This window comes from Poecilia reticulata, chromosome 21, assembly GCF_904066995.2.
Source record: "Poecilia reticulata chromosome 21, P_reticulata-male-v2, whole genome shotgun sequence".
Taxonomy (NCBI): domain Eukaryota; kingdom Metazoa; phylum Chordata; class Actinopteri; order Cyprinodontiformes; family Poeciliidae; genus Poecilia; species Poecilia reticulata.
This window is the reverse complement of record NC_088850.1, coordinates 21,598,039-21,612,556: the sequence shown is the minus strand read 5'-3', so window position 1 is coordinate 21,612,556 and position 14,518 is coordinate 21,598,039. Positions and strand designations below refer to the sequence as shown.

Here is a 14,518-nt window from a genome sequence, read left to right as displayed (position 1 = left end):
ACGCCCGACCCACGTGATGATGAGTCTCATTACTCTGAGGGATCTCGCTACGAGCGTGATGAAGAGTTTAAGCCAGGCAAGGATGATAGGGATGACAGGGAAGGCAGGCAAGCCAGCGGGCCTGGTTCCGATGTGTAAATAGTATTACAGTTCTTGAGAGTTCGGTTTTATTTCAGTTGTACCAGTTCTCAGCGTTTTTGTTCAAGTTTAGCTGGAGAAAATCCAATAGTCTGTTATTGCAGAAAAAAAAGAAGAAAAAAAAGTGCTATGCAAAAAAGTATTATTATTATTATTATTATATAAATGGTTACTGACAGCCTTCAATTTCGCAACAGGAAGAAGATATGTTTGCTGTTGTGTCCAGACAGGTAATGTTGGCTCCAGCTCGCTGTTAAGCTGTCAAAAGCAGTGAAAACAATGAGATTTTTCGACAGTAGCAGTATTTTCCTGTGCTTCAGAGTTTCTTATAATTACTTGGGGGAAAAAAATCACAATCAGGTGATCCTGAGTGGAAAAAGTGTACTTAAAAATCAGCTGAAGTAGGCAAAACTGGAAACCAAAGGTTTGCTATAACAAAAAGGTCAAAAATAAATAATACTATTTATAAAAAACAGTTATAAAAAGCAAAAAGGAGGCTAACACTTCATTAATAAAAACGCTATGTGGTTAAAACCTGAATTTAAAGCTGTTAAAACCATAAATATTAGGCACCAATTTTGTTTGATTTGGGTAAGTTAGTGGAAGATTTGGCTAACCTTTTGACCTTTAAACATTCGTTAATATCCTGAATATCTTCAAAACAAAACAGCAGAGTTCTTGGATATCATGCTTGATTTTGTGAAAGCCGAGGGGTTAGTTGACGTTTCATGACCTCAGGAAACATTTAATACTTTTAAAATGATAGCGGCACAAACAAAACATTTTTGCTGCATAAATGGTTGACACTGATTTAATTTGATATGAAGAAGGTACAGGGGGCCAACTCGTGTCTGTGTGTAACTTTATAGTCAGTGTCTGTTAACATCTCACCTAAAGTAAGAAAAATGTAGCGGAACAATTTATTAGTACAAAGTACAAAGTAAAATAGGTATTTGTTAAGACCCCCAGGGTCTTTTTTTTTCCTGGACCACAAAAGCATCGAATCTATTAAACACATTTTTTTCCTTTAAGATACATCCTCCTAAGTGACTCAAAACAAATGTACCAGAGTTGTTTATGGAACAGCAAACCACACTCTTGTTTAAGGCTTTTATTGACATTTCATAATGCATTGCAATATCTTCTAATACATCCTGTGCCGTCATCTTCACAGATGTTTCTTCTCATTCCAGCTCCATGTACTCCAATTAAATGCTTCAAACGAAAACAAACATTTCACAATAATTGATCTCATTAAATAAAATAATGCAGTTTGTAATTACTTACCAGTTTGTTGTGTTATAAAATCCTTAGTCATGCGACACAATAGGAACTTCTGTTTTGATGAGTGATGTTATGTCTATAGAGAAGGAAAAATCTTGTTTGCATTGTAGGAGCATTAGATCTCAAACTTTTATTGATTGAGTCAAAAAAAAAAAACGAACCTTCAAAATCAGCAAAGATGATGAGGTCATCATCTTTGAGGTAATTGCGCCGCCTGAGGTCAAAGTGCTTGATGAAGTTCCTCCAGCCCCATGATGTACCTCGGTAGCACTGACAGGTGGAGTCATACGTGCCGACCTTGGAGGGATTATCCCACAAATACTGTCCGTCTGATGATACTAAAAGCAACAAGAACAGAAACACAGTGAGGAACAGGATTCCACACCTTGAACGATGATGTAGTACAGCCTGTGTTGACAGGTAACTAGCATTACCAATGAAAGCAGCTATAAAGATCAATGATCAAATTTTGTTGTCAAAGTACATTCTGTCTCCCAAAGTGCTATCCAGTTACTGCTAGCAAATTAAGTTTACACCCAAACTGCCATTGGTCTGTCTTCATCTTGCTCGCTTCTCCTCGCCCTGAAATCCCATGGCAGCATGGTGTACCTGTGCAACAGCTAACGTGGGAAATAACAACATAGATGTTGTCCACCTGGCGTTAGGTTAGATTATTAGTAAGTAGTAAGTTTTGTGTTGTTTCTATTAGGCGGTTCCTTTGATGAAGTAAAATCACAGTCTGAGTACATCTTACATTGGAATTCCATCATTTTTGCAGTGATTTTTACTGTCATGAATCCCTTTTCCCTCAGGGCAAAGAGACATACTCACTCGTCATATCAGTGGTGAGGCTGCGAGCAGAAGACATCCTTTGCAGAATATCTGGGTCTTGGTCCATCACCACCAAGGTGGCTTGTCGGTTGACAGCTGGCCACTTCATCACAGCATCATTCTCCCCACTGGTCAGGTGGAAGTAGAGCCCTACGTAGTTCCCAGTGTAATCACTGTAACTGCTCAGTGGCATGATACGTATGCCGTAACCGTAGCCTTCGCGGCTGTAGAAGCGAGGGCTGTCAAGAACAGTGTTGACATTAGCCGTTTCCATGATCTTAGAGAAGTTACGGATTGTCCACACAGCGTTTGGGCAGTGTGTCTCCATCAGGCTGATGTCGTCAATGTAGATGCCTCCAGTGGAAGAGGTGGGGTCTCCGCGCGTGGCTTGGAAAGCATAGCGAAACTTAACGTCTATCTCCAATGGAACATGGGCAATCTTCCAAGAGTGTTCAGAATTGGCTGGGTAGAAAGCAAAGTTTAATGTTTAAGAAATAGTGTAGTAACAAGGTTAATTTAAAAACATTGTTCAATATTGAGCAAGCAGTTCTGATTAGGAAAAATTCTTCCACATTTACTACTTCAAATGTAGACAACTATTTTGGGAAAGGCACTAAACATGGCTTAGTATTTCTCAGAAGTATTATTGTGTTTTTTTTTCCTGCAACAATGTGAAAAGTATACTTTTATCTGTAAATTGATTTTTACTCTTGACCCAGAAAAACATTAGCTTGATATGCCAAAATAAAAAGGGGAATAATTGTTTGGTCTTGTTCTGTTAGCTTAACCTAAATGGCAATTTAAAGAAGTTGTTACCATGATCAGCCAACACGCATTGACAAATTCAGTTTTAGAATTTGTCATTGCGTGCAAGTCAGCACTAACAATTCGCCTAATTTAGCATAAAGTCTAATGGCAGCTGGAAGGCAAAATCTGTCTTAAACAGTTGATAAAAATCTATATCTGAAAGTTTACCTTTTAACTCATCAATGTTGATTACTCAAAATAGGAATGTGAGAAAAAAAAGTATTACATGTTAAATTTATTCATCAGCCTGTAATCGATGTATATCTTGTATAAAACTTTACGTACAGTGGACTTCCACCTATTTTCAGATTTTTCTGTATAACAACTCCATATTTGCGGAGAATTTGCCTGTTCTTTAATTTTTTTTGTAGAGCACATCTAAATTATTTGAAAGAAAATGCAGTTTTGTGCAACAGAGATACGTAGGCCCAGTAACACTTGACACGCTTTTGGCTCCTGGAATGTTAAGGCAGCTAAAAGGTATGTGTTGTTCCATCAGGAGAGCCTATTTGAGTATTTTTTAAAATACCCTTAATTTGAATACTATATTTATTCACTTGTGCACCTGTTTCACTGTGGCTCATACTCTCTGCATGCAAATCGGATTAGATAAGTTTCAATGAATTTCAAGGAAAAACTCCTGTTAGGGACTCTGAAACTTGTCCCGTTTACCATAGAAGGTATGTATTTTCCTCATTTTGCGGACAGTGCCGGTGCCGTCGTCTATCTTGGCCCATACAACTAGCTTGTCTTGGGCGCTTCCAGTCATCTTGTAGAAGAACTGCAGACACTGGAGCTTCCTTTTGGGGTAAAGGGTTCGGGATTCTAGTAGAGCAGACTGTAGAGGATCTCCAGTCCGGGTGTTGAAGTACATGAAGTATCCTGCATCTGGAGATAAGTGAAAGAGGAGTCTTCTAAAATAGTCTGAACTTCAGTTTTGTTGGGTTTTAGAAGTGAACTTCTTCAACTCTGACCTCTGCACCTTCCCAGGAGCGTATGATCCTCATCCCCTGCGCTGCTCTTCAAATGGACCCAGTCGGCATCGTCATTAGAAGACTGGATCATCCCACAGATGCTTGCATACTCAAAGGAACACTGATCCAAAAGGGTGAGAGGCCCAGCTATGGTAAAAGAGAGGGGCAACTTCAATGTTTATTTCTGGGGATTTATATTTCTAACTAGAAAGTCCATAAGAAGCTGACTTTGCAAAATTTACATACAGCAGTTATACATCCGGTTGAGCCTCAGGGTGTCCATCTTGCTAAAGTCAAGGTATTGGCCAATGATGTTGTAGAACTCTGGGATTTTGGTGGTGATTGTGGGAATGGATTCATTCTTGTTGAAGGAGAAGGGTCGGTAATGCATGACAGATTCATAGTCATATGCCGTGTTTTGATCGGTGATGAAGTCATCGTTGTATTTGTTGAAGTTGTGCTCGAGTCCTGCAGAGGATTTTATCTTTACGTCAACTGAAAAACATTCAAACTATCATTTCATTCACATATTCAGGTGCTGGAGGTACCTGGTGTCACCTGGTCCAGCCAAATGTCAACATAGTCATCTCTGTCTGTACGAGACTGTTCGTGGTAAAATCCCAGAGCGTGCAGCAGCTCATGTTCAATCACGGCCTTATGGTCACACCCTGTTCCCAAAGACAAGATCTGACCATTCTGCTGGTCGCCAACGCTTGAGAAGCACCTGACAGGAGACGGAGCTGGTTAAAGACAGAATGTGTCCCATAAATACAAGTCACTTCAGTGCTGTTTGTTGCTGCGTTTCCATTGGTCATACAGTTGCGCAAATTGGAATTACAAAAATTTATTAGCTTAATGGAAACACATTTTCTAATAAAAAGCTTTCATGTGGTTTTGTTTAGCCACGTGGCTCGAAATTTTTATTTTTTATTTTTTGCTAAACTAATGGAAACACTTTTTTTCGTGTCATTCAAGTCACTAAATCAACAATCCGATGTTGATGAGATAAAAAAGATGACAGGAAGTGGCAGGAGCATGATGGGGCGCTATGTTTTTTTATGACTTAGCGAGTGAACAAACTTATTCATGTGTTACTTCTTAACACCACAATTTAGAAATTGTGTTTTTTTTTACATCAGCGGGATATTGACAAAGTTTTGCACACAAAACTACAAACTACTGTCAGTACGATTAAAAGGGTGTTTGCTTGTGGACTGATGTGACAAAATTATGAATTTTTGAAAGGTATGTGCCCCGTTACATCTTATTTAAAACTAACCCATTTGAAAAGAAGAACATATTAGGTTTTCATGGAACAGTTCATCATGCTTATACCATTTTGGCAGATTTGACAATTGCAAAAAATTGTCAAAACTTCTGGATATTGCTCAATATTTTGGACATGGAGTGAACAGAAAAGACAGAGTTACTGCCTTACCCTCCCCTCTTCTCAAACTTGATGTAAGTTTTCTCTCCCTCATACGGCTTGAAGTCAACACAGGACTTGAGACGATACATCTCGAACGCCTGGTGGACGCAACCTTTAGCGTTCAGATCTGAACAAAAGAAAAAAGAACTGACAGGATGATCAAGTACAATGTGAACAACAAACATATCCCAGGAATAATTAATGGTCTTTACTGTCACTCACAGGCTCTAAAGATATTGATAGATGTTTCAGAGCTGCTAATTTATTGATTTAAATTCTCAGTCAACATGGATAAGTTCTAGAATATTAGTTAAATTAGCGTTTTAAAGAAATGAAAAAGACCACTTAGCTACTATTCCATTTTCCTAATCAGTAAAATTTAACTAGATAGAAAATCCACAAAAATTATTTTTTTAATATCTGAATGTCATTAAAAAGGAATTTAAGCATATTTTTCTGGTTTGAATAAGGACAAACCAAACTGAAATATTCAGTAAAGATGTGAGTGGATGTTCTGAGTTTTGGGACTGTTAGCAACAGAAAATATTCTGATTGAATGATCAAGTTGGAATAATCCTGATCTCGTTTTTATCTCCTCATTCATCTCAAGTGAGTTACAACATGCTGATCATGAAAGTTTATATATATATATATATATATATATATATATATATATATATATATATATATATATATATATATATATATACTGCTCAAAAAAAATATAGGGAACACTTAAACACTTAAGTGTTCCCTTTATTTTTTTATGACAGAACCCTATTATGGATTTTAAACTTAGTTCTTCAGGACTTACCTCACTGTGTTTCCTACCAACTGGTTTGTAAATAACATGTTTTATTTTAGAAACTAGTGTTTCATTTAACCTACTTCTCTCTCTCTGCCCCATTTTTTCTGGATTTGTTCAAAGGTTCAGTCACGGAAACCCTCACGGAAGTTAAACTGGAAATTAAACTTAGCTGAACCAATTTAAATTACTTTAAATGATGCCTAGTATTGCATTCAAAGTAAATCCTATGTAAATTTCAATTTGCTCTACATTGTAAGCTATCGGTTGACTTAATATTTCATTCAGCAATATTTAAATGTTAACCTACTTTTACAGCATTTATTTCTCTGGAATTTATCAATTCTTTTCTTTGAACTCAATCAACTACTCATGTTTGAATACAATCATTCAGTGAGAGTATCCTCCACATTATATGAACTCACCTAAATCATCCCCAAGAATGTAAGGGATTGGAAATTTCCACCTATATCTTTGGTTGACCAGGGCATTCTTTTCTTTCTGCAACATAAAGTCACTTCAGTAAAACACCCAATCAAAAAACCCACTATTATCTCAGAGATGTTGCCCTTTAGTCTCTAAGGATTACAAGTACCAACGTCTCTCAATAATTACTGACATTAACGTGATTTAGCAAAAGAAAATTCGTCTGGTTCCAACTTACAGGAAGCAAAATGTCTCCCTCAAAGAGGTCGGCATCAGAATCTGCAGCAAAAGTGACCACGATTCAACGTGTTTGTTTTAAAGTTAATGTTATGAAGTCAAGCACTGTCACTGCTTACCAATGTTTAGGATGGGGTTCTCATCTTCGCCATTCTCATACACCTCTGCCAATACATATACATGGGTTTGTTACCTGACAAATTGTATCTTATTGTTATTAAAAAAATGTATAATAGAAGTTTTCTCCCATTTTACGTACCGTGTACTTCACTGGAACGCGGTATCTGAACAAAGCAAATCCAGTAAAAGTGAGTGCAATTAAAATCAGTAACACTCACTATGAATTCTGCATATATTCAGTACTTACGGTGAAGGATGTAGTCAAAACCACAAGCCCCAGCAGAAAGAGTCCACTCTCCATTGTGATAGAAAGTGTGTGTGACAAAATGCTGCTGCTGGTTTAAGTGTGCCCTCCGATGTGTTCGAAGGGGATCAGGTTTATGGTGATGAACCAAAGGACTTTGACTCACACTGTTACTGATTGTTACGGTAAGTGGTTCTCACATGTGCACCTGCTTGTTTGTTGTTGAACTGTATCCGATAGCATATTATCTAATCTAACTGCTAGCATCTTATATTGGACGCTCATGTTAACTAGCAACATAAATCCAGATGACTAAGAAGATTATGAGATATTCCAGGGTGAATTTCAAAAACACAAAACACCAGCTGACTCTGCAAATCCTGGTGAAGTTTCCTAGGAGTGTTTAAGTTTGTTTAGATTCAGCAGATTTCAATTGGCGAGTTTACAAGAAACTTATACCAGGTGACTATGGCTTAAAAGTCAAAAAGGATAGATATTTGATTAGAAGATTGGAGTAAATGACTGGAAAACTAGTGGTTCCTATATTCACTGTTTGACTCGGCAGCCTTTTAAAGAAGGAAGTAAAAAGCCCAACACACCGGGAATTTCTAGAGGCTTTGAATTCCTCTATATCTTTCAGAAGGGCATTTTTGTTGATGTCAGAAACAGAACAGAATGTCTGATCATTTAAATAAACATTATGAAAAGCAGTTTTTATTTCTTTCAAATGGTGAAATTGTTTAACAGTTGTTTTTTTCAATTTCATGAATATAAATTCAAATTTTGAGGGGTTTTTTCTTTTGCAAATGAAAAGCACAGTTGACAGACCCAACTTTGCACAAAAAGGGATAAGAAAACGCTCTGCACTCCAAGGCCAATTAAATGTACGAAAACTGAGCATAGCTTCTCTGCTTTCAAAGGCAACCGGCTAACTCCGACTACTCAAGTTCTGATTTGTAACGTCGACTTTCATTTCAGTAAGCTGATGGAAACACGTTTTATTATAAGAAAAGTTTGTCTAAAATTAATTAAGCTACATCTGGCGCTCGCGACTCTAAATTGAAGAAATTAAAAGCAGTGTCTGCTGTTCGACAAACAAAGCTTAAAATGATGGTTTTACAAGGTATTGCGAACAGTGTCTACTATGGAACTGGAACGCTGTCAAACAGCTCCGAGTTTTGACTTCAGAGGCAAACGAAACGACGAAAAAAGCTGGGTCCAGACCAGAATAGCATTACCACAGTAGACTAGCATGCTAGACTCTCCTGTCAGCTACATCTGGCCTAGCTTCAACAAAATGCAGAGTTTTGTTTAGGTTCAGTCAGTAAAAAAAATAAATAACGACGTCGAAAGAGGTAATTTGGGGTCTGAATACTCAACATCCTAAATGTTCTGCATACGTCGCCAGGAGGACGAGGTGGCCGAGTGGTTAAGGCGATGGACTGCTAATCCATTGTGCTCTGCACGCGTGGGTTCGAATCCCATCCTCGTCGTATTCCAGTGACTTTTTCTTTTTTTGACCTAAATCGAAATTAGATTTCCCCCTAATAGGTAGGTGGGACTCGGGCTCTCGAATGTATGATTTCCGCTAACCACAAATCAAGTTCTGCTAGAAGTTACAAAAAGATACGGCCTGCACATGGTCTTGTGTAATGCTTTTTATGACTTTTGTAGAAAGTCGTATAAAAATCTATATCCAAGTCAACCTATTTTTTATTTTATTTTTTAGAATACTTTTAAGCTATTGTGCGGTCACATTTCTTTCAAAAGCATGTATCAAAATGAACTGCCTTTAGTTCAGCTTGTTAAATGGCGCCCTCTGCAGCCACAAAATCTGACTGCCACGGTACTTCCTAACAAGGTCCAAACAAGTCCTAACAAATTACATTATGTCACCACGTAATTTACGTACGGCTTGCACGGATGTTCATGGACAGAGATGTTACCTTTGTCACTTTGTCACGTTGTGCAACACACGGAAGGTGTTTTTTGCCTATAAATGACTACATTTGCACTTTAAACTTCACATGTGAGATTTGTTTATCAATTTGCCTTAATATGAACTATATGCATCATCATGAGATGTAAGACGCTTTCACCTTTCATCTCGGTGTTATGGAGGTTTAGGTTACTGAGGAACAAAGATTTGATCAACTATTTCTTCTTGGTGACATCACCTAAAAATAAATACCTATGAGTTTTAGTTGGTTTGATTAAATGTAGTACTTACCCGTACTACTGTCCTCGGTTACATTCATCGGGTTTTACTGAGAACATAAAGCTATGAAATATACGGACCAGTTCATGTTCTCCTATTTATTGCAATTATGAACATTTCCTATGGAAACCACAAGAGGGTGCTCACGTACCACAGATAGACATGGAAAAGCCGTAAACTTGTAAGTTTCTTTACTTCTTGAACAGAGAAAATAAAGTTAACAAATATAAGAAGAGGTCTGTTGTGGTATGACTTTCTCATGGTTTGATAACATTGAGAAGAAACACAAGTTTTATGATTTTAAAACAAAAAAAAGGCATTTCATTATAGTTGCCTTCATTTAAACAGAAAATTTCAGGTTTTATCTAAACTACTGCTAAAAAATTTTTTTAACATTATTAAAGTTATACAAAGGTTCTCAATGCATATTTGTTATTTTTATTGTAATACAATGATTCCTAAAGGACCAAATGAGTTCATATCCTCCCTCTATCAAATAAATAATGTTTTGAGAATGTAAATATGTTAAGGTCCATGTTCCCAGCTGCAACATTATTTTGCAAATACAATTTTTACTGTACCTGACCAAGAACTTTGTCAGACAAAAATAAATTATAAGATTATTTTTATAAACCTCTTAATATTGTCTTAGTTCTTTTAATTGATGAATTCAGACATTTTACAGACAAATGCTTATCAAGAAACAAAATGAATATTTAAAACAACAAACTCCATCTGATGGGGTAGACAGAGCTGACGGTGGTGACGAACTGGTAAATACATTTGAAATACATTGTGAACTAATTCAAATCTTTCTAAATCTCAAAGTGAAATCTTAAAAAATAATAATAAAAGCGATGACAAAATCCTACACATCAAATCTGATTGCCAATTCAGTAGATTTAATCCCCATGCAACAGACTTGTCACATATTCTCCTTCAATAAAATCCATATGCGGTATACACTCCTGGTGCTGCTTGTACAGACTGGTGAGGATAGTTTTCTCAGTCTAACTAGAATATCAGAAAATGGCACAAAGCAGACATCCTGATGACCTGGTTTTTGCTTGAAGCTAAGAGTTGGTCCATGAGGCTGAAAAAATTCCACTTGTACATCTTGATGCTCTTTGTCCATTTGTACGGCTGTAGGCAGCCACCAGTTCCCGTCATACAATGAGCCGATCTTCACTTTGGATATCACCAGGGCCTATCGGAGTCGTTGTTCCTTCAGGTGTCCTGCTGGACTCCTTCTCCATTTCCTCCATCAACATTTCCAGTGTATTCTGAACTTTGGCAGTGATTGAACTTTCATGGACATCTGGGTCTCGTGTTGGGTCACCAAAAGAGTGAGTGGCCGGACTGTGAAGCACTTGCAAATCTCTGCAAAACCACGAAAGTATTCCTACAATGGATGACATCCCCCCTGAGCCATAACACTTGATGAATGTTTCTTGTTCCTGGAATGGATTTCAGCGTTTGCATGAAGAAGGTGTCATAAGCCTGAAACTCATCATTTGTCACATGCCACAGTTTGACACCACTTAAGCTGTTGGACACCATGTCAAAGAATACTTTGCCATCTATGATACCCCGACCTCTCAGCACGTGTCTTCACCGTCGCCCCAATGCCATCTGGAGCAGTAATGCCATGTGATGTTTGGAAGAAATTCCATGAAGCTTTCTCAAATTCCAGATGTTGCGGGACAACACAGAGGAGATAGAAGTTCTTTTTATTTTTATACTGTTTGATTGGACTATAAGACTAAAAGTGGACAGTGTTTATGGTGGGATTTCTGATATGAATATATGTGAGGATTTGATCCATATAGGTCCAGATGGCTGCAGCATTCTGACGCTTAGACTCTGAGATTGTGCAGAATCCTGCCTTTTCTTGCCCAGTGTAGAACATGCCTGTGTGAAGTGTGACCTGTGGGAGATTTTGTCCATAGTGATAGGATTGTACTTCTAAGCTGAATTTACATTGATATTTTTTATGTATCCCTCTTCCACTCTCTTTCTCCGTCATTTCCTTTCCTCTCTTATAAACTCTTCCCTCAGCTCAGGCTGACTATTCATTTTTTCTCTTCTTCTATCCTGATACTCCACTGATATCTCTTCTCTGGCCATTCTAGCCTGAAATACATACAATTCTATGATCGGTAGACTGTTTATCATGGGATAAGCATACAGTTTCCTCAGGAAATAAACCACATCTTATCAATATTAAAGGACTAATAAAAACATGTTAAATTTAAACCATTAAACTATATAAGTTGTTGAAAATAAACAGAAACATATTTGAAAAGAAATACTTGACTCATATAAAGAACATTTATGTAAAACACATTAAAATGAGTAAACTGCACACTTAAGGGAGATTTGTTGACACCATCACCAAGAGTCAAAATTCTGATGGTGTGGCAAAATGCCAAACTACCTCCATTTACATGATGTTATTCTGAAGGAGGCCATATTGTACCTTGAAATCTTTACAATATACCAAAGTTAAGCATTTATGTCACAAAATGTCATCAACATTTTGTAAATTGTTACTTGTGGCGTTTACACAATAAGGTTATGGCAAACAACTTAGGAATAAAAAAGAAGAGAAAAACAAAAGAATAACATAAGCTTACCAGAGCTAACTAGCCCCGTTAGCAAAGGAAGAAAAAGGAAGTGGTCCTGGGGTCCTCACAAGTTTTGATGCCCTCAATAACGCCTGATTCTCAGGACACAATTTCAATTGAATTTGAAAATACATAAAATGATTTTTAACTCCATCTATTGATACTTATGGAATTATTTATTTGAATACTTATATTTAGTTGTCATGACATATTATGTTAGAATTCTTTTAAACTATGATAATGTATTGAGTTCTGCTCCAGGACAAAGACTTTTTACAGACACCATCTACCTACTATATCGTTTAAAATAAATAATACTCAGCAAACACCATGAAAACATACTTTGTTGTGGTGGCATTGACAGGTTAGTTCCTTCAGTTATTTGAAGATGTTATATTTTGAATATATTTTATTCAAAGTATGTATTCATTCAGCAGACATGTTCTGTCCCTCTTCTCGAGAATCAATAAATATACAGACTTAGGCAAAAATACAGAATAAATCTGGCTAAATATAGTAGAAGTTTAAAATGCTCACTGTGCATAATAATGCTGATATTAGCTGAATAATTAGTCAGGCAACCTGCAGAGGTAGCCTGCCTACAGTCAGCTATTAACATACTCATCCATCCATTTTCTTGCACTCTTGTCCCTTAGTGGGGTCGGGAGGGTTCTATTAACATACTCATATTTGTAATTTTATATGATGAATTTGTCTTTTTCTTCTGCATTAAAAAAAGTGGAAGTAGTCCTATTGTTGCCAGCTGCACTCAGCAACAGGTTGGGGAGGGGTAGATCTGCACCATTTTTTTTTTCCTTTTGCTCCTTTTCACCCAGAGAAAACATTAGACTCAGCAGCATTTCCTCTGGTGTCTCCAGAACCGTAGGAATGTATTTTATGCAGTTCTGCCACCTACATCGGTTTCCTCAGTGTCGTCTCTCTCTCTCAAAACACATTTGCTGTAATTAAAGTATCAAACCGAAATCTATTTTTCTCTATTTCTCTCTATTTTCAGTTCTTCAGCTTTATGGCTAGTTGTCCTCGTCACGTTGATAGGCTCTGTTTTGGCATCCTTTGTGTTTGTCTCCATGTTTGTCATCGCGGCCCTCTCCAGGATCAGAGGGACTGCTTGCGCCTCCCGTGGCTCCATAGTGACTCCCTTCTAGCCCAGAGGAAAGGTGAGTGTTCTCTGCCTGCTCCTCCACATGACGACCTGTAATCTGTGAGAATGTTGGTAAAACTTACGAGCACTGAAATACAAAGAATATCCTGCTTATGCTGTAAAATAACTTAGAAATCATTTAAAAGTATCTGGGTACGTGGGGTTAATGGAGCTGGACGTAAGGTACTGGACATAATCCTGAAAACTCTATCCTGAACACCATCATGCTACCACATGGTGGTGGTAGTGTGATGGTGTGGGGGTGCTTTAGGGTATGTCTCATAATCATTGGCCACTTTTGCAGCCAATCCTGGCAAGTGATTAGTTTCCATGGGAGGTAATTCACCGGCAGAGCACAGAGCCAGAACAAGCAGTTCCCCTCCAAAACAGTTGGTGGCAGCAGTTCTATATGCTTAAACAGCATATATTTGTAAATATATGTATTTATTATTATTATCTAGTGAATTAGTTTGGAAAAACAATTTGTTGGACACCCAAATGGAAATATCTGGCTCTGCCGCTGTGTGGTAGTGACAGACCTTCAGCTGTAACTGCAGGAAGAATTTGATTCTATACCATATTAAATCAGGTGAGCTGGATACAGATTCACTGCTTCACAGCCATCATGCTCTGCTCTGTGTCGGCCTGTTGCACGAAATCACAGACCGCTCTGATTAGATTTCAGATACTCCTGAGCTACAGGTTACCTTCTGCTCACGGTAGTATCGATCTACTGCATATTGATATTTGGCTCCATTCAGCCCAAGAACGCCGGCCAGTCTCTTTCCAAGGAAATCACAAGCTGGTTTTAGAAAGACAAAGAGCGTCTCATTAGGTTTCCTGTCATTAGTCTGATGACTTTTGCGGCGCTACATACCCAGCAGTGACATCCTCCCAACTAGAATGGCAACATTCTTGAACGACACCCGGCCCTGAGGAAGAAACATCTATCACATGATCTACCACTTTTGACTTCCAAACAGATTTCTTCCTCTGAACAGATTCCCACCCTCCCCGTTGGCTCTCCAAAAGGGGTTCTGTGTGACTTCTGCTCCTCTGCCTCATCTTCTTCAGAGTCCTCCAGCTCCAGACTTTCACCGCTGGAGAAGTAGACGATCCTGTTCTGCTTTTGCAAAGGTGGACCGTCAAACTCTGTCTCCTGGTCTTGCGGAGAAACCTGACAGATTAGAGAGATTTTTGCATAAACTTTTATTTC

General features: G+C 37.9%; 1 protein-coding gene, 1 long non-coding RNA gene and 1 other non-coding gene across 3 annotated transcripts; 2 read left to right on the top strand and 1 right to left on the bottom strand.

Annotated features, from left to right (window-relative positions):
- Positions 1–1,234: 1,234 nt before the first annotated feature.
- Positions 1,235–13,176, bottom strand: mep1a.1 (meprin A, alpha (PABA peptide hydrolase), tandem duplicate 1). The gene is made up of 15 exons (XM_008398129.3): positions 12,150–13,176; positions 7,299–11,646; positions 7,191–7,215; positions 7,051–7,095; positions 6,933–6,973; positions 6,694–6,769; positions 5,473–5,590; positions 4,583–4,758; positions 4,281–4,502; positions 4,035–4,181; positions 3,733–3,948; positions 2,254–2,715; positions 1,584–1,760; positions 1,426–1,498; positions 1,235–1,353 (listed from the first exon to the last, which is right to left on the bottom strand). The coding sequence occupies exons 2-14, from the start codon at positions 7,350–7,352 to the stop codon at positions 1,449–1,451; spliced, it is 1,809 nt and encodes a 602-aa protein (XP_008396351.2). The 5' UTR covers positions 7,353–11,646; positions 12,150–13,176; the 3' UTR covers positions 1,235–1,353; positions 1,426–1,448.
- On the top strand, positions 8,707–8,788 carry trnas-gcu (transfer RNA serine (anticodon GCU)). Its single transcript has one exon. It is a non-coding gene; the product is annotated as a tRNA-Ser (tRNA).
- Positions 12,417–14,387, top strand: LOC145549676 (uncharacterized). Its single transcript, XR_014085523.1, has 3 exons — positions 12,417–12,504; positions 13,156–13,318; positions 14,304–14,387. It is a non-coding gene; the product is annotated as an uncharacterized LOC145549676 (long non-coding RNA).
- Positions 14,388–14,518: the final 131 nt, after the last annotated feature.